Raw genomic sequence first — 20,663 nt, 5'->3', positions numbered from 1 at the left:
TTGGTTGTTGTCCGCAATTACACTGTTTTGCTTTCGCTGTTTGTTTATGTTTGATTTTAGATTTTTTGATTATTTTAGTTTTATGTAACTGAAGAAATTTTACATTATTTTACAGTTGGCTGACAATATTTTCTTTTCTACGCCTTATTAGTCTTCTACTCGTTTTTTGGGGCTTGCTTTGTTCTTTCTTTTTTCATTCTTTTCTTTTTTTTTGTTCTTTGATTTTTTAATTAACACTTTTTGTTTACGGTTAAATTTATTAGAATAAATTTGCTTTATTCACTTTCGAATTTTGTCCATTCGTTGCTCAAGTTGTGTGTGATGTTCTGCTGGCTTAAGTTTGCTTTTGCTGCAGGTTTCATTGATTTCCTTGTGTTTGTTATTTGATAGTTTTATTATTGTGTTTTTTTTGAAATTCACTTTTTTTTTTCTTTTTCAGCTGATTGGGACTTCATCTTTGATGATCAGCAACAATTGATTTTATATGGATCGCGCGAAGATTGGTGAGGTAATCTCCTGACGGTTAGTACACTACCACGTTATTCGGCCGTTATAGTATGGATTTTGTCGAGTTGGTTCAAAATTGTTTGGCTTAGATTTTGGCTTAGAGATAATTTCTCTTAGAAATTGATTTCTTTACTTGACTGTGTCTTCCAATGGATAGTGTCGCCCCAGTCGATATGGGGATCTTAAAGCTCCTTAATATGATTAGTCGCTGTTATTAAGACTCGCGCTTAAGTATGTGTATTGCCTGGAGGTCTGTATCAGTGATTGCCCGGGTCATTGATGATTGTTTGATATATTTAAATTGACTTTTGCAAATGTTTACCTGTTTTACTTTAATGTTCAGCATCAGTGTTTCCGGGTTTTGTTTTGTTTAATAAAGGCGCTTGACATAAAGTACGACTTCGCTGATCTGATCTTTGTTGAAGAGTTGATCTTGTTGTATGTTGAATCTCATATCATGCAAAATCGTATTGTGAATCTATATGTGGTGTCGATAAATGTTTTATGTCAAAATTTTCGTCAGAATTCTCATATCTCAGTTCATCAAATTTGTTTCTTAGGCTACGCGCAATGTTTAAGTGATTGAAAGGGTTACTAAGTTGGGTGGGGGAGGTGGTAGGATCACGGTTATGGGTGGGTTATGGTGCACGATCACTGCACGGCGTGCTATTATTGGGGGACGTGGGGTGACTCGGTTTTGACTCTTTTTTGCTCTCGACTCGTGCACTGCTTTTGAGGACCTTCCGAGTCTGCCTCTGCTGGAGAAAGGTGCAATCCGTCCCTTGTGGAAGAAGAGTTTTTGTCCCATAATTGTTGTCCCATGCGTTTAGAACCCACGTCAAGCTCCCACAAAGTCTGTGCTGCGGGTTGTTAGGCTGAAGGCCTTACTGAAAAGTCGCTCTCGCTAAGTCCGTGGTAAGGGTAGAAAAAAAAAAAAATGTTAGGGGATTTAGTCCAGGAGTTCCTCAGACCGGGTCGTGGTGACGTCGTTCGTACCTGTGTGAATAACAAACCGTGAATCATTAGTAGCCTGGGGGGAGATCTCCTCAAGAGCAGCAGCAGTAGAGTCTGCTGTATATGAAAGAGTTTGCAGGGATTAACAAATATGACGAAAAAAAATGCATTTTGACAGAAGAGCCTCGATACACGCGTGATCAAGAAAAGGAAGAGGAGCAGGAATAAAACATCACGGCAGCCATTATGAATAAAATTAGCCTGCGCGACTAACGGGGTGGGACCGTCCAACATGGCCCCTCAAGAAAGCCTACCGGCGCTTCAGGCAGCACATAAGAAAAAAAAAAAAGAAGAGATGGGTCCATTATAAAGGTCATATTCTTATTCATTTCGTCGCTCAAGCACAAATATTTGACAAGGCTTTTGTAGGAGTTTTGAGCATTTTCAGGGGTAGTTTTATGATCCTGGTGGTAGGCAAACCCTTCTTCTGTATCACGAACCTAAAAAACACCCATTAGAACCCGACTGAGTTCCTTTTAGCCTTTGAAAATAACTGATGTGAGAGGCGGAAGCGTCTGAGAATGTTGACCTACGCCTCTGCGCAGCCTACGTACGGTGATTAACAAGTATTACACGCTTATTGACAGTAACACCGATAATTATGGCTTCATGATGCTGTGTACTAATATATAACAATTCAATGCATATGTCACCCCTAATAAAATGTTTACTGAAAAAAAAATCGACCGTCAACCAGTCCATTATATAGCTTGCCCTTTTTCGTGTGTGTCAGCGGCCGAACCAACTAGAGGAAAAAGGAAATATAAAACGTATGTGGATGAACTGTGGAAAATTATAAAAAGATGGACTGAATTTATCTTGAACTATAAGTCTTAAACCTAAATGAAACCTCTACATTATTATTAGAGGCTATCCCATGTGCGTAAATAGGTTTGCCCACAACAAAAATCGAACTATGAAAGTAAAATATTTGCAAAAGCAGGATGGAGTACGTAATATCAACAGAGATGTGGAGAACGTTTGGAAAGGGCTTTGTTCTTAAGTGGACTATAAAAGAATAACATGTAGGAAAGATAAGAGCGAGAGAGACATATCGTTTGGGGGAGGGGGGGCAGGAATAAAATTTGAGGCCTACGCTTTTATGATAGTAGTATATGTACGTATAATAGCAGTAATAGTAATAATAGTAATAGCTGAATATGATGATGATGAGGTGAAGGTTAATTGTAGGTAGTGAACTGTAAGCGTTGAATTATTTGTCATGTTTAAAAGCCTTACGTCATTTCACAACAACCTTGTTTATGCTTACCTGTCTTTTGGATGCCCAGGACGCCATGGTGGTCACTGAAGAGATTGTACCAAGTGTCTTTCGCTATATATTCTGCCTCGTTCTGTTAATAATAAAAGAAATTAGAGATAGCAATGTTCATGGAAGAAAAGAAGTTTATTTATTTCGCTCGCAAACAAGTAGTATAGGGGAAAAAATGCTATGGAAGTCAACAGGGAGATGGAAGTTAGTGCTCGGCTTTCAATATCTCTCAGGGGAACAGATCGGTAGATAGATAAAGAGAGGCAGAAAGAGAATAGCAGGTAATAATGGCACAAATAAAAGAGGAGAAAAAGAAAAGGTATCGTAGAAATGGCAGCATAGAGTAGAACATATGGCACAAATGGGAAAATAGGAAAAAGATGCCTAACTAAAAAATGTTCATGGGTAATAAATATCAGCAGTATCGTATATTTCTCTTTAAAACTGTCATTACAAAAGAAATTACCCCTAAGAATAGAACCATCCTGTAAGTTACATCAGCCGGCTGCAGACCACCATGGCTAATACAAGACCCGGGACTGTCCTCATATTATACCTTCCCCTTACGCATACCGACCAGAAAATCCAAATAAAGACATCAGAAAAGAACTAGTACTACCTGATCATGATATCTTTGTGTTTAGTTTTCTTAATATGTCTAAAATAGCGATAATAATGAAGTAAGCCATGAGACGAGACTGCCCATGCCTTGTTTACATGTGCGGGAGGCGGCTTGTATCTCTCCTCGACCTTCCTACATTATTCCTTTTTACTCCCTCGCCCTCCCGTGTTCCTGAGCGTGTCTTCCCCTAAATAAAGGTAATGGGTGTTGGCATGTTTTGGTATAGTTAAGGTCTCATGATACAACGCCATAACGCTGTGCTGCACGTGTGTCGCTGGGGGCATGGTGGGTTGGCATTGCTGGGAGGGGTTTAACTCGTGGCTCGCTGTTTTGGGTTTAATGGCGACAGGTTTTTTTTTCTTCCGGTCCTGAGTGTGTTTTCAGAGGGCATGGGTGTTTCTGGCGCCGTGTCATCCCTATTCATTAACATTTTCGCGGCCCGGCTTCTGTTGCCAAGGCTTACGCAAGGGTGTAACGTCGGTATTCCAGAAGCTGCTACAGCGTATGCCCCCAGCTTTACCTTACGGTACCTTACCAGACAAGTGATTTAAGACAGAAAGCAACATGGCAGTGTGTTGTATGTGCTTTAAGTAGCTACTTACTTCATGTATATAGCTCAAAAGTGTCCTTCACAGTGAGAAGGGTGTACTTTTGGAATAATGCCTGAGTGCAGCACTGTATATCTGCACTCCTTTTGGTTATATATATTTTATGTATGCTATTGTTCTATATGCCTCAGGGGAAAATGAAATTATTATTATTGTTATTATTATCATTAATATTATTATTATCGTTATTATTATTATCATAAGATTAATCAAGAATATCATGACAAGAAGAAACGTAACCAGAGAGGTTAAAAGAGGATAAAGGAATAGTATGATATATCAACTATGGTTACTGACACTCCCCCTTTATTTCCAGCCTTCCAGAGACCCCTAGCAGCTGAGACATGGCGGACAAGTTGAATGATCTGTTGGGCCGGCTGGGCAAGGGGCCCCGAGGCATGGGCACTGGCCTGAAGGTGCTGGCAGTGGCCGGGGCTGCAGCATATGGCATCAGCCAGTCCATGTACACAGGTGGGGCCTTGATGTAGGATGAGATGTGATTTTATTTATCTTTTTTTACAAGAGTAGTGTGTAGCGGGCTTGTTTTATTATTGTTTCCTTTTTTTGTGCCCTTGAGCTGTCTCCTTTGTTGTGAAAAAAACAGAGGAAGTTGAAGGGGAAAAATAAGAGGAAATAAAAAAAGCAAGGCATAATTGAGCAGTTAGTGAGGCTGCTTAAAGTTTTGTAATGCTCATTTTCTTAGTATTGATTGCCAAGTTTTATTCAGTTTCTCTTGAGTTTTTATTTGAGTTGATAATCAAAGATCTTTTTTTTTTATCTTTGCCATAATTGCTCAGTTGATGAAGTTGTTCAAAGTATTATAATGTTGATTCTCTCATAGTATTAATTACTAATTTATAATCAGTAATTCAGCTCTTCACCTAAAGTTTTATTTAAGTTTTGTACTGATCTTTATCACCCCAATAGACACACCATTCACTAGTCATCTACAAATTTCTCTAGTTACTCAGCCAGCCCCTGAGTACCAGCTTGCCATTCAGCCAGTCACCCAGCAACTCATTCATTCAATCATCAAAGCACACACTTCTCTCATGGGTCACTTGTTTGTGTATAATGAGCTCTGTATACATACTTTGCATACTTGTACTCCCTCAAATGGTTTGGTAAAATATTTGTCTTTCATCTGCCATTTTTTTTTTTTTTCACCTTCACTTCATCACTAATCCAGACTAGGGTTGTAAAATTCTTGGGAATTTTGAACTAGAAAACTTTCCATGGGAATTTTCAGGAATTTTTGAGGACTTTGAGAATTGAGAGAAATTTACAAGTTTGCCTTTGGTGCCTTTGGGCTTTTATTTGAGGCTTAGGTTATTGTTGCCTCTTTAGACTCAAGTTTTAAGGGGCTGTTAGTGAATGTCCCTTAGCCTGGTGGCAGCGCAGGTAGGATTTCTTAAGTGATGCCTATTGAGGCACATGCTGCCCTCTGGTTAACCAAACCAAAGCTAACAGAATCTCAAAGTCACATAGATTTTGACAGATAATTCATATACACTTCCTTACTAATGAGACTTTCTATACAACAAAGTGAGTCATTCCTTGTTGATTTATACCATAAGGTGCTGATTATCATGTGTTTGAAGATACCCTAAATTTAACCTAACCTTACAAAACTCCAAACAGTCACTATAGGTCTTGACTCAAAAAAATTATATATTCTTCCTTACTAATGAGACTTTCCATACAACAAAGTGAGGTCATTCTTTGTTGATTTACACCATAAGGTGCTGGCTATCATGTGTTTGAAGAGACCCTAAACTTAACGACCTAACCTAACAAAACCCCAAACAGTCACTATAGGTCTTGACTCTGAAAATTCATATATGCTTCCTTACTAATGAGACTTTATATACAACAAAGTGAGGTTATTCTTTGTTGATTTATACCTTAAGATGCTGCCTATCATGTGTCTGAAGATACCCTAAACTTAACCTAACCTAACAAAACCCCAAATGGTTACTATAGATCTTGACTCAGAAAATTCATATATGCTTCCTTACTAATGAGACTTTCTATACAACAGAGTGAGGTCATTCTTTGTTGATTTATACCATAAGGTGCTGGCTATTATGTGTTTGAAGATACCCTAACCTAACCTAACAAACCCCAAACAGTTACTGTAGGTCTTTCTTGACTCAGAAAATTCATATATGTATGTTTCTTTACTAATGAGACTTTCTACACAACAAAGCGAGGTCATTCTTTGCTGATTTATACTATAACATGCTGGCAATCATGTGTTTGAAGATACCCTAAACTAACCTAACAAAACCCCAAACAGTTACTATAGGTCTTGACTCAGAAAATTCATACATGCTCCTTTACTAATGAGGCTTTCTATACAATAAAGTGAGGTCATTTTTTGTTGATTTATACCATAAGGTGCTGGCAATCATGTGTTTGAAGATACCCCAAACTTAACCTAACCTAACAAAACCCCAAAAAGTTACGATAGGTCTTGACTCAGAAAATTCATATATGCTTCCTTACTAATGAATGAGACTCTATACAACAAAGTGAGGTCATTCTTTGGTGATTTATCCCATAAGTTGCTGGCTATCATGTGTTGGAAGATACCCTAAACTTAACCTATCCTAACAAAACCACAAAAAGCTACCATGTCTTGAGTCAGAAAAATCATCTATTCTTCCTTACTAATTAGACTTTCTCTCTAACAAAGTGAAGGCTTTCTTTGTTAATTTATGCTATAGGTGTCTGGATATCATGTGTTTGAAAGTTCCTTAAACCTAACCTTACCTATTGGAAATAGCTTTTGTTGCTTAAAACTTTTTAATTAATAGTTCTATTAACCAAAGTTGGTTTGTTTATTAATATAAATTCACGTGTGAAAATTTTGAAAATTTTGAAAATTCTCCAAATTCCCGGGCCCCGAAAATTCCTGGAAACTTTCCTTGGAAAATTTATATTTTCAGGAAATTTTCCCACCCTTTGGAACCCAAATCCAGACTCCTTCCTCCTTTCAGTGGATGGTGGTCAGCGTGCCATCATCTTCAGCCGTATTGGTGGTGTTCAGCCAGACATCTATTCTGAGGGCCTGCACTTCAGGATTCCCTGGTTCCAGTACCCTGTCATCTATGACATCAGGTAGCTATTTGTATTATATTATTCTCTGGTTTTGTCCAAGAATGAATATGCCTTACCCCTTGTTTTCCTTTTCCTTTTACTTTTTCTCTGATCATCTCATCCATCTAATCTTTTTACCCTCTTTAAAATGTGTAATTCTAGGAAGTTGCCTTTTTAACTTTATTTTTCACCTATTAGTATATACATATTTTTTCTTTTTACAGTACAGGAAACAGTTTAAGGGCAAAAAAAAGGGAAACAATAATAGGGATGAACCGATGTATCGGTATCGGTGGTATCGGCACATTTTAAGAGTATCGGTATCGGCTGATTTTCTGCCGATACTTAAGATACTTGAAGGAGTTTTGTACGTCACATGTCACTCATTGCAAATAATTCTGTTCAACAGAAATTGGATTTTCTAATTTGTTGAAAAAATATTAGAAAAGTGTAATTATCCAGTATCATGATACTACATAGTTTGGAATTTCCCGCGATTTAATTTTCATCACTTTGAACGATAAGATTCATATTACTTTGAATACAAGTATATAATACTTGGTATACAGTATAGCCTTTGGTACCGCGGACACGTACAATACAGGTTTAGTAGCTTCGGCGTGGGATTGGCAGAACCCCTTCACTCGCCTCATTTACCAGCCTCAGTCAGTCAGACGGTCGCCCAGCAACGGGGTATGCTGCCAGGGCTGCCTAAATGTACGGCAATTAAGTAAAGCTAACCTTGCTGAGGCAACTAGACCTCACAAGGTGCCTCCTCCCTCACCCCTTGTCGAAACTCATGGGGGTGGATGTTAACACTTGGGTTAACCATGCACTGCTGCCTCACTGCGCCGTATAGGGTTAATATGCGTTTCCGTGGTGCAGTGGTCAGCACGTCTGGCTACGGATCTATGGACACCTTTTTTCAGGCCGCCACTGGTTACTTTTTTTTTTTTCTTCCCTTCTCTGGTGGAAAAACGAGTAGTGTTTTTTTTTTTCTTAACATTTGATATTGCCTTTTAGCTGCTGGAATTGTTGTATAAAAAAATTAATGCACAGGTATCGGTATTGGTATCGGTCAAATATTAGGGTATCGGTATCGGTCAAAATTTTGGTATCAGTACATCCCTAAACAATAATGGAAAAAAAAGCTTGCTACTCACTGCTCCATAGTAAGGGCTGTGAATCTATTCCCCTTCTTTATCCTCACATTCTTCTTCATCAATTCACATGACTGGGACGACTCTTTTCAGGGCCCGACCAAGGAAGATCACCTCCCCCACCGGCAGCAAAGACCTGCAGATGGTGAACATATCCCTGCGAGTGCTGTCCAGGCCCATCAGCTCCGCCATTCCCCTCATACACCAGACGCTCGGCCTCGACTTTGATGAGAAGGTACAGCCAGTCTTAACCCAGTAGCAGCAGGGATCATGTTTCTTAATGGTCCCTCCAAGCTAGAGAAATGAGAAAAAATCACCCCTCACACAAACCATTTAATAATATATATCAAAGAATTTGTGATCAGATTATGTATCATCTATTTTGGGGGGTTTATATCATGGCACAAATTTGGCCCGTTGCTGCTACACGGTAAAGCCACAAATTTGGCCCGTCGCTGCTGGCGGGTTAAGGACGTCATATTCTGAGTTGAGTTGCTGTTATTTCCCTTTTTTGAAGTGGCAGCATCTTGTTATATATCTGTAGTGATTGGGTTAAGTGTGTCTCTTCATCCATTTCTCTTACCTGCTATCCAGATTTATTATAATGTTTTGTTGTATGATTCCTGTATTTTTTGTTCCATTTCAGTTTTCTTTATATGAGTACACATGTTCACCCCAAGCAGTCAAACAATTAATCCCTTTCTGAATCCAATGAATTTCTGTTATTCAGCTGTATTTTGCGTCATTCTCCTTTTTCTTTATGTATTGAATTTCCTGCTCATTTACAGGCATCATCATCATTGTTCTGATTGTTGTTAGCAATGCTTCACATCTCACAGGCTTGTATCTCAAATCCACATTCATTTCTTGGTTTGTTGACTCGGCTCCCAAACAAGTCTTGAACCTCTCCAGAGTGTGCAGCCCATTTTTCTTACCATGTTATCCTTATTTATTGTTGTGTTGTATGATTCTCTTATTTTATGTTCCATTCATGGTTTTTTTTTTAAATGAGTATGTCTGTTCACTTGACTATTAGTGTTATATTTATACTCTCATGCTCTGTTTGACTCAAGGAACACTTCACTAATCACTGTGTTCACCTCCATTACAGGTGCTGCCATCTATCATCAATGAGGTCCTTAAGTCTGTGGTTGCCAAATTCAACGCCGCTCAGCTGATCACCATGCGTCAGGAGGTAAGTCTGGAGGAGTGGCCAGAGGAGAAGGGGCATAAGGGACAAAGACATTTTTTCCGTGTTTCCACTAAGAGAGTCAAGCAACACATCCCAGGGAAAACAAGATAAAAGTTGCAAGGGAAAAGCGACCCTCGGTACACCAAATACAAAGTCGCTTTTCACTTTGAAGAACACACACATGAACTAGTCTTCACCTGTTTTCACCCATTCTCACCCATTCCTCGACAGGTCTCCCTCATGATCCGACGGGACCTCACTCAGCGGGCACAGGACTTCAACATCATCCTCGACGACGTGTCCATCACAGAGCTGAGCTTCGGCCGGGAGTACGCCTCGGCTGTTGAGTCCAAGCAGGTGGGTTCTGGCGCTTATTACGTGACCGGTGGATGGGTTGTGTCGCCTATAAAATGATCAGCAGAAGATGATCAGCTCCAATTTGATTACCAGTGCATGCTTCCATTGCTGAAAAAAAGGATAATCTCATCTTTTATTTTTGTTGCCTTTAAGCTGCTTCTATTGCTGTTAAAAATAAGAAAAAAAGTATAGCTATCTCTTCCCCAGCCTGTTTAATCTCATCTGCCACCATTTCTTCTTTGTTACTGGTACCCCTCTGTTCCTCCAATTCCATAATCTTCTATATTCTTTTGTCCTCTTTCTTCTTTTCTCATCGTTTTCACATTCAGTTTATCTTTCTTTGCATATCGGGTATTTTGGGGCTACTGAACAGGCACCTTATAGTGTCTGCACTCCTTTATCTCTACCTGTTTTGTCTCATAATAATAACAGTACTACTACTACTAATAATAATAATAAGAGTGAATTGAGGTGCTTCTGTTTCTGTAAAAAGATAATAAAAGCATAGTTATCTCTTCTCTCACCTGTTTAATCTCTATAGCACTTAGTGGACTCTTTGTTTTCTACTTGTGTTGCCCTTGAGCTTCTTCCATTGCTGTAAAAAAAAACATTTGTGTCTTCCCTGGCATCTATACTCACCTTCAATTACCCTTCCTTGGTGACTGATGCCGTGCTGTGTCGTGCTGTGTTGCAGGTGGCGCAGCAAGAGGCTCAGCGGGCGTCCTTCGTGGTGGAGCGCGCCCGGCAGGAGAGGCAGCAGAAGATCGTACAGGCGGAGGGTGAAGCCGAGGCAGCCACTCTGATATCCTTTTATGCACTCTTTGTCTACGGTTCTGTTGTGTGTTTTGTGTTGGTGATACTTTTTGTGGTAGGGAATGCGTTGAATATTTTTGTCTCATGCAATCCGTTTCTATTTTTCTGTTGTGTGTTGGTGTTACTTTTTTGTGTTTGATTTTTTTTTCTCTATATATACCTTGATACCTTGTGTATATCTTTTTACATATTTCATTTCTTGTTCTTCTGTGTATTTATTTCTTTACCCTTATATCCTCTTATACAACCCTTGCTGTCTGTTTTGTGAGTGTGATACTTTTTCTGTTGCAGCGAAAGTGTTTAATCTTTTCTTCCTCTGTTTATTTATACCTTGATACCTAGTGTTGATCTTTTTATTTATTTAATTTCTTGCTTTTTTGTGTATCTAATCCTATACCCTTTTCTTGATATGCTGTTTATCCTTTCATTTATTCCAGGTCTTGCTCTGCTGTGTGTTTTGTGTTGAATGTTGCTTGTGGGTTTGGCTGGAGCATGAAATCCCTAAGGTTCTTCTGCCTACATATTTTATACATGTCATTTCTTGCTATAGTGTTTATCCTTTTATACTCTCTTTATTCATTGCCCTGTTTGCTTTGTTTAGATGCATTTGGCTTGGGGTGAAGTGTGTCTCATTGATCTCACAAGTTCTTATATATTCCTTTCCTAACATTGGTATATCTTTTTATTTATACCTTATCCATTGCTTTGCTGTTGCCCATTTTAATTGGTGATCTAATCTCTATCTATTTATTGGGGATGACAACAGTGATTCATTGTTGTTGGTGTGTGTTTTCCTTAACTCCGCAGCACCTTGGTAAAGCTCTGAGCCTCAACCCTGGCTACCTCAAACTGCGCAAGATCAAGGCTGCTGTTAACATTGGCAGGACGGTAAGTACCACGGTCATCTCTTTTCCTTGTAGCTGGAATTGGAACTGTTGCAAAAGTCTGAAGAGTGATATTTTATAAACTTTTGTTGACATAGTTTTGAAGTGACTTTCTGAGCCTATGTTTTCAGTGAGATGATTAATTTTATCCTATTTATATTTTTGTCCTCTTACATTGTGTTCTATCTGTCATGTTTGTTGTCTATACATTTGCACATTAGATATGAGGTGTATATTTATTGATACATTTGCTACCTTCAACCTATGAAAAAGATTTAGGTTATGATTTTTATTTGTGTTAGTGTCATCTTATTTACCATATTTTACTATCTTATCATGTTTTATGCCAATTTTTTTGCTCTTCATTATATCACACATACTTTAGCTGTCATGGGGCCACCAATACTACATACACACAGAAGTCAGCCTTGTGTGAAGTATAATGACCTTGCCTACTCCTCACCCAGACAATAACACTCCATAGTCACCAAGCTCACAGCAACCTTCACATTCCCTCACACATATCACCACTCCATAGTCACCAAACTCACAGCAACCTTCACATTCCCTCACACATATCACCACTCCATTGTCACCAAGCTCACAGCAACCTTCACATTCCCTCACACATATCACCACTCCATTGTCACCAAGCTCACAGCAACCTTCACATTCCCTCACACATATCACCACTCCATAGTCACCAAGCTCACAGCAACCTTCACATTCCCTTCCATAGATCTCCACTTGATAGTAGCCAAGCTAAGACCAACCCTTCCTTCCCTCCCACAGATGTCTCAGGCCCAGAACCGTGTGTACCTGGGAGCCGACACCCTCATGCTCAACATCAATGACAATGCATTCGATGCCAACACCACCAAGCTCAAGCCGGGCAAGTAAGGCGGGAACAAGAACGCGAGATAGAGCGAGAGAGAGAGAGAGAGAATGAGAGCAAGTCACTACCCTCACCTCCAGCTCCTTGCAGACCACTCGCATGACGTCAAGTGGTTGGTTACTTTAGTGTTTTGTAAGTTTTTTTAGTTTTTCTTTGTTATCACTACTATTATTCTTGACATGTATTATTGTTTATGTAGGGCAGAGTGATTGCCATCTGTTAGTGTAGGATGATTCCCCTTGACACTAGCCTCAGGTCACTCAGGTTTCCCCGTCAATATGTTCGTTTTGGGTCATGTTAATTAATGTTTCTGCTTCCTTTCCCCCAGTCTATTCAGTTACCCCTTAGCACTATTCCAATGTTTAGCAGAATTATTAGTTTATATGCCACTATGTACAGAATTTGTTTGGTCAATGAAACTTGTAAATATTCTTGTAGTATTTGATTGACCAAGTGTTGTGTTCCATTTCACTGGGCACCTTTTGTCTTCCTACTGTTGACTTTTCTCTTTTTCTGAAGTCTTGATTTTTCTTAACATCTGCAACCATTGGTGTCACGACGCTAATAGTATGAAAATGACTGAAGGTGAGTATTGATATGAGCTCAGTTTAGCATATTCTTTTTCTTGTGTGTTTATCTTACTATGAATATTAGTGAATTTATCTTGAACATGAATTTTTGGGTTTCTATGATTTTTTTATTATGTATTTTGCCAACTAATCAGTCAGTTCTGCTTTATTTTTGTGTGTATTTCTATTTATGTAAAGTGTGGGTAAGTATTGAATATAAATTATTATCTTGGTGATATTTTTGGCTTCTATGATTCTTTTATTATGTGTTTTACCAGCTAATCAGTCAGTTACAGTTTATTTTAGTTCTTTTGTTTCTATTTATGCAAAGTGTGGGTAAGTATTTTAAGTCCTCATTTTACTTTGACATGATTTCCATATTTCTATCTCCCAAGAAGTATTTTTTGGGGTAGGATGATGAAATGGCAAAGTTTATTCAGTCAGTTCTGTTTTATTTATTTGTGTATTTATTCTATATACAAAGTGTGGGTAAGTATTTCAGATCATTGTGTTTTGTCATGGTTATCATATTTCAAGAAGTATAATTGGGGTAGGAAGATGAAATTGCAAAGTTTATTCCACCGAGATGAACTATAGTGAGTGAGAGAACCTGATTTTATTTCTCTTGTATTATTTCTATGATCTAAATTTACTCATTTATTAATACATTTGCCAACGTAAACCTATGAGAAAGATTTGACATTTTATTTGTGCTCATATCATCTTATTTACCTTATTTTAGTATCTTATTTATCTTACTTTATGCCAATTATTTTGATTTTCATTATATCACACACACTTTTGCTGTCATGGGGCCACTATTTACTCAGACACCATTTCCAGACATAACTAGATATATATAAATAGATAGATATACATATGAGATAGATAGAAAGATGATTAATGACCATAATATGCATTTATAATTCAGTTAACAAATTCTGATTCTTGAAAAAATAGAAGCCATACATATTGACAGACGCGTGTGGTGGTTAGGCTCTTAAATAGAAAGTTGAAGGCACAGAAAATTCATGTTAGCTGAGAAGTTTCACATTTCTTTCCCTACTTCCGCCTACGAATGAAGAGTTTCGTCTGATTCATGTTCACAGCCGCATGTTTTATGTATATTTTTTATTTTCTCCATTTTATTCATGTTTAAAGTTGCATGTTTTATTTTATTTTTATTTCCTCCACTTTATTCACTTTTATAGTCCCATTTTTTATTTCGTATTTTCTCCATTTTATTCATGTTTACAGCTGCATGTTTTATCTTTTATTTTTATTTTCTCCACTTTATTCATGTTTACAGCTGCATGTTTTATCTTTTATTTTTATTTCCTCCACTTTATTCATGTTTACAGCTGCATATTTTATCTTTTATTTTTATTTCCTCCACTTTATTCATGTTTACAGCTGGATGTTTTATCTTTTTTTTTTTTTCTCCACTTTATTCATGATTACAGCTGCATGTCTTACCTTTTATTTTTATTTCCTCCACTTTATTCATGTTTACAGCTGCATGTTTTATCTTTTATTTTTATTTCCTCCACTTTATTCATGTTTACAGTTGCATATTTAATCTATTTTGTATTTTCTCCATTTCTTATTTTCGTAAATGTGGGCTTTGGGAGATTTTTTTACATAGATTTACATAGATATTGACCACACAGATCCTATTGGTCTAGCTTAGGTGGCTTGTCCTTTACTCTTTTACTGGAGCTGCACTTGGCATGCTTTTGTTTATCTGTTTGTTATGCCCTTGAGTTATTTCCATTGATATAAAAAAAGAAAAATAAGTGTAATGACATGAAATCTTATGTCCACCAAGACTGCATTTCTATCTTAGCGAATATTCAGGTTGAGAAAGTGGCGGTCGAGATTGTTTTTAAATGAGAGAGAGAGAGAGAGAGAGATTCTTACATAGATATTCAGACCACACATACGCTATATTCAAGTAGTCCTTAATTAAACTTAAGTGAAATTATATTAAATCCAATGCCACCAAAACTGCATTTCTACATTAGTGAATATTAAGTTGAAGGAAGTAGCGAGAGAGAGAGAGAGAGAGAGAGAAAACGAGAACAAACCCCAATCATTCCGCGTCACCAAGTTAACCATTTTCTGTGAAGGGGCGGCGAGCGAGGGGTGACTTACCGACAATCAGGTGTGTAGATCTGAGCCCTCACCTGCGATTAAATGGGACAGGTGAGTGGCGCCTAATTGAGTAAGCAAACACTTCCCCAGGTGCGTGCGGCCAGGTGTGGTTACGTGTGGGGGTCGGGGGGCGGAGGGCTGGCTAATCCGCTGGGGGGGGGGGGGGTTACGGGAGGAGGAAGGGGGTTAGAGGACGGGCGGGGAAAGAAGGAAGAGATGAGGGATAACGGAGAGGGAAGAGAGGTAGGGAGAGCAGAATGAGGGAGAGGGAGAGAGAAGGAAGAGGTGGGGGGGTTACGGAGAGGGAAGAGAGAAAGGGACATGGCAAAGAGGATGGGAGGGAGAAGGAAGAGGTGGGGGATAACGGAGAGGGAAGAGAGAAATGACTGAGGAAGGGAGAGGGAGAGAGAAGGAAGAGATGGGGGTTGATGAAAAGGGAAGAGCGAGGGGGAATGGGAAAGAGGAAGGGTGGGGAGGAAGAGGTTGGGGATAACGGAGAGGGAAGAGAGAGAGAGAGAGAGAGAGAGAGAGAGATGGAGTGGCAAAGATGAAGAGAAAGGGAGGCAAAGAGGGGGGGTGGGGAGGGCAGGCAGACAGAACGCAAGGGATGAGAATAAAATAAATGAAGAATAGATGAAAGGTAGCAGAGAAGAAAGGCATAGAAAAAAGAGGAAAGAGAGAAATGTAGGAAAATGCCAAAAGATATAAACGGAGAAAACTATATGCGACAACTTTGGATAGAGGCATTGAGAAAGAGAAATGGGAAGATTGATTGATAGTTTATTGTTGCAAGTAAACAACAAAGGAGAAGGGAGGAACATGCCATCCCAACCCCCAGGCAGGACATAGTGTGATTATACAACAGATATACAAAGAGTGAAATTAACAAGAACTTACAAATACAACAGATAGCTGGAAAGAGTGTAAACAAATATAAGCTATCCCGAAAATGGAACATGAAATCGACGTCACCACCAAAATAAGAAGGAAAAAAATGTACACGAGTTAATTATAGAAACGAGAGATAAAAAGATCGACAACACAATCAACTCACTGATTACCTTATTATCTAGCGTGGTAATGATAATGATGATGATTAGGAGGAGGCTGTGACAACTTTGGATAGAGGCATTGATAAAGAGGAATGGGAAGATAAATACAAAGAGTGAAATGAACAAGAACTCGCAAATATAACAGATAAGTGGAAAGAGTGTAAACAAATATAAGTTATCCCGAAAATGGAAATGAAATCGACCTCACCACCAAAAAAGAAAAAAATATGTAGACGAGTTAACCCAGTAGCAGCGACGGGCCAAATTTGTGGCTTTACCGTGTAGCAGCGACGGGCCAAATTTGTGGCTTTACCGTGTAGCAGCGACGGGCCAAATTTGTAGCTTTACCGTGTAGCAGCGACGGGCCAAATTTGTGGCTTTACCGTGTAGCAGCGACGGGCCAAATTTGTGGCTTTACCGTGTAGCAGCGACGGGCGAAATTTTTGTCATGATAAAGACCCCCCAAAATAGATGAAACATAAACTGATCACAAATACGTTGATATATATTATGAGATGGTGTGTGTGAGTGATTTTTTTTTTCTCATTAACTCGCTTAGAGGGGCCTTTAATTAAGAAACATGATCCCCGCAGCTACCAGGTTAATTATAGAAACGAGAGATAAAAAGATCGACAACACAATCAACTCACTGATTAGCTTATTATCGCGTGGTAATGATAATGATGATGATTAGGAGGAGGCTGCTTGTCATCGCTTTGTCAACACCGCGGCTTCCGAGAATGAATAGAAAGCCAATTAGCACCAGTGGACAGGGTGAATATAACCTGCTCTCTTAATTGAAGCCCAGCGGGTGTGACATTGTTGGGTGGTGTATTAGCCGCACCAACTCGACCCCCCCCCCCCACCCCACCTACCGTCCCTCCTCGTCTACTCTGCTAAAAAGGGCCCCAAAGTAATTAGGTTGTCAAATAAAGTACAAAGTGAATATCGTGTCGGGTGTTGTACGTTTTTGTTAGTGCTGTTTAGCTTTTGTTTTTATTTTATTTATTATTATTATTATTTTTTTTTACCTTCGGCCTATAGTGCTGGTAGAGTTGTATATCTCCTCTTGCCCTCCCATCTCTAGTCTCCATTCTCTCTATATTTTAAGACGATCTCTCATCCATTTCTCTCGTTCACTCTCTTGTATCCAGCTCTCTCATTCTCAGCTTTATTCTCTCCTTTGTCTCATTCCCCACATTCACACTCATACTGGTAGCTACCCAACCCGTAATGGCGCAGGCAAGTGTTTTATAGTAGGCCTATATTGCATCAGAATAATTGGGACGTGCCGACAATGTGGACGGAGTGAATTTCGTCTTGATTCATTACGTTTCTTGTTACTTTTTTTTTTACAGCTAAAGAAACAGCTCAAGGGCAACAAATAAGGTGTAAAAAAAAAAGCCCGCTAATCGCTGCTCCCACAAAGACAAAAATAATAAGCTTAATGTTACTTATAAATATTCCACTCGCGTCTTTTTTTTTCCCGTTTATTATAGACAAAAAAATTAGGACGTTCCAAAAATGAGGACAATGAATCTCGTGTTGATACATTGCGTTATTTGTTAATTGGTGATGTTTATTTTTATTCCACTTTCGCCAATCCACTTCTACTCGTCCACCAGTCTTGAATATCACCTCAAAACAATTAGTATGTTCTTTAAAAGGGTGAGAAATAGGTCGCAAAAAACAATCTCGTCCACACCCCTTATTAACATGGTCTTTGCTCCTGTCCAGTCTTGAATATCGCCTCAAAACAATTACTATGTTCCTTAAAAGGGTGAGAAATAAGCCGCAAAAAACAATCTCGTCCACACCCCTTATTAACATGGTCTTTGCTCCTGTCCAGTCTTGAATATCACCTCAAAACAATTACTATGTTCTTAAAAAGGGTGAGAAATAGGTCGCAAAAAACAATCTCGTCCACACCCTTGATCAACATGGTCTTTGCTCCTGTTCCGTCTATCAATTTAATCTCGCAGGTAAAAAAGGTATGAAAAACAGTAACTCAGGTGATGCTATGGAAGGCTAATTGATCACACTGTTGCGAACCTTCCCTCATGACGCGTAAGGGGGGAGGGGAGGGGGTGAGGAAGGGGATGTCAGTTGGTGGGCGATAGATGGTGTCTCCTTACATTACCCCCTCCCCCCTCTCCCTCTTCCTCCTCCTTCTCCTCTTCCTCATCTCCCACCCATCTCCTCTCCTTACCCTACCTCCTCCTCTACCTTTGTACCATCCCCCCCCCCCCCCCCGTCTTCCTTCCTCTTCCCCCTCCTCCTCTTCCTTCATCTCCCACCCACCCACCTCCCCTTCCTCCCCTAACTCCCTCCCCTCCCTCTTAGTAATGTCTGGCTGTCTACCACTACCACCACCAACCACAACAACAACAACAACCATGACACCGACCAACGGCCTCTTGCAGACTCCTTACGTTCTGATGTTCATCACCACCAATACCAACAAAAACAATAACAACAACAACAATAACAACAACAACGTCACCAATTTATAAACACAAGAATCATTTACTTAATTATTTGCTTACATTTACTTGCCCACTTACTTCTTTACTTACATTTTCTTACTTTTAATTACTTACTCTTTCCTTCCTTACCTTCCTTCCTTCCTTCCCCTGGGGCCAGACGTACCCAGAGGGGAGGAGAGAGCAGAGAGAGTCAGGTGGAGGGAAAAAGGGGGGTAGGGGGTTCCGGTGGGTCAGAGGGGGTACTAGGGGGGAGGGGGGGCAGGAGGGGTAGGGGGGTGTCTGTGAACGGAAGGAACTGACCAGGAAGACAAGTAACACGATCCTCCTGCCGCTACCAACATGACGGAGGAAGAGAGAGAGAGAGAGAGAGAGAGAGAGAGAGAGAGAGAGAGAGAGAGAGAGAGAGAGAGAGAGAATAGAACAGTGTGACAAAGATATATAGGAAAGAATGAGAGAGAGAGAGAGAGAGAGAGAGAGAGATGAACAGGCACATACGAAGTTAGACGGATATAGAGGTAAATAGAACAGTGTGACAAAGATATATAGAGAGAGAGAGAGAGAGAGAGAGAGAGAGAGAGAGAGAGAGAGAGAGAATATGCAGAAAACCTGACAAAAAGAGAGACAGGCTTAGTACAATGAGAGAGAGAGAGAGAGAGAGAGAGAGAGACTTTTAAATTTTTCCATTACATTGTTGTTCCTGGAAATGAGATAAAAAAACACTTTATTATATTAACGACCTACAGCGAATGGAAACAAAATGTAAAAAGAAAACCGATGATGACAATAGTTTATAATGACAGGTAACACTCAATAGCAAGAGAGGGTTGACCGTATTACAGATTACTATGATTTTACTAATTAGATGTGTTAGTCAGGTAGAGTCATTAGTATATGTATTAGTATTTGTGTATTATTATTAGTATTTGTATTAGTATTATTGTAATGAATAGTATTAGTATTAGAAGTACCAGGGAAGTTTACCGAGACAAAGACGTATGTGTTAGGGAAGTGGCGGAAAGTGTCACAAGAGGTTCACATATCAGGGTGAGGCAAAGTTAGTATTGAAAGTGCCAGGAAAGTATCAGCGGGTAGGAAATCAATGTTAAAACGAGGACTTATGTGTTAGGAAAGGAAGAATGAAAGTGTCAGCTAGGAAGTCATGTGTTAGAGAAGATAGGAAATGTCAGAAGCAGCGTCAGTCAGTGTGTTTTTGAGTGTGTGTGTCGGTAGAGGAAAGTGTGATTCTCTGAAGTGCTGTGTTGTAGAGGACTGTCAAGAAGTGTAATATGTCTTCGTGTGTCAGAGCGAATCAACGTTAGTATTTGAAGTGTTAGTCAGTGTGTGTGTATGTGTGTCGGTAGATGAAAGTGTGATTCAAAGGAGTGCTGTGTTTTAAAGAACTGTCAGGAAGTGTTAGATGTCTTCGTGTGTCAGAGCGAATTAATGTTAGTATTCGAAGTGTTAGTCAGTGTGTGTGTTTGTGTGTCGGTAGAGGAAAGTGTGATTCTCTGGAGTGCTGTGTTTTAGAGAACGGTCAGGAAATGTTAGATGTCTTCGTGAGTCAGAGAGAATCAGCGTTAGTATTCGAAGTGTCAGTCAGTGTGTGTGTGTTTGCGTGTGTGTGGGTAGAGGGTGTCAGTCGCTGGAGTGCTGTTCCGACCTTGCTGCCGAAGACTGACAAGTGACTCCAATCAATAACGTTGTGTCTGTCAGCCATTCTCTTCCGTTTCTGTTTCTCTGTGTCTGTCTGTCTGTGTGTAGGTTCTCTCTCTCTCTCTCTCTCTCTCTCTCTCTCTCTCTCTCTCTCTCTCTCTCTCTCTCTCTCTCTCTCTCTCTCTCTCTCTCTCTCTCTCTCTCTCTCTCTCTCTCTTTGTGTGTTTATGTATGAGAAAAAGAAACAAAGAGAGGAAGAAAAAGAAAGAATGAGAGAGAGAGAGAGAGAGAGAGTTTGATCAGGAAGCGACGCATTCTAATCCTT

At 39.5% G+C, this 20,663-nt stretch overlaps 1 protein-coding gene across 2 annotated transcripts; it reads left to right on the top strand.

Moving 5' to 3' along the window:
• Positions 1–3,443: 3,443 nt before the first annotated feature.
• LOC127008606 (prohibitin-2-like) lies at positions 3,444–12,855 on the top strand. 2 transcript variants are annotated; one of them, XM_050880824.1, is made up of 9 exons: positions 3,444–3,610; positions 4,338–4,492; positions 7,024–7,144; positions 8,377–8,518; positions 9,395–9,478; positions 9,707–9,832; positions 10,527–10,634; positions 11,456–11,533; positions 12,322–12,855. In XM_050880824.1, exons 2-9 carry the CDS (start codon positions 4,366–4,368, stop codon positions 12,427–12,429), a joined length of 894 nt encoding a protein of 297 aa, XP_050736781.1. In that variant the 5' UTR covers positions 3,444–3,610; positions 4,338–4,365; the 3' UTR covers positions 12,430–12,855. The 2 variants fall into 2 exon arrangements, with proteins under 2 accessions (XP_050736781.1, XP_050736782.1); XM_050880825.1 differs by lacking the exon at positions 3,444–3,610 and adding an exon at positions 3,796–3,939.
• The last annotated feature ends 7,808 nt before the right edge of the window (positions 12,856–20,663 follow it).

Source organism: Eriocheir sinensis, chromosome 38 (genome assembly GCF_024679095.1).
Source record: "Eriocheir sinensis breed Jianghai 21 chromosome 38, ASM2467909v1, whole genome shotgun sequence".
Classification (NCBI taxonomy): Eukaryota; Metazoa; Arthropoda; class Malacostraca; order Decapoda; family Varunidae; genus Eriocheir; species Eriocheir sinensis.
The sequence above is the reverse complement of the archived record's forward strand: the minus strand, read 5'-3'. Positions and strand labels throughout refer to the sequence as shown.

Excerpts from the sequence above, each read along its gene's own strand:
- LOC127008606 (XM_050880824.1), top strand. The coding sequence starts at position 4,366 with ATGGCGGACAAGTTGAATGATCTGTTGGGCCGGCTGGGCAAGGGGCCC. Across the intron at positions 8,519-9,394 it reads GCCTCGACTTTGATGAGAAG|GTGCTGCCATCTATCATCAA; the intron begins GTACAGCCAGTC and ends CCTCCATTACAG. Across the intron at positions 10,635-11,455 it reads AAGCCGAGGCAGCCACTCTG|CTTGGTAAAGCTCTGAGCCT; the intron begins ATATCCTTTTAT and ends ACTCCGCAGCAC.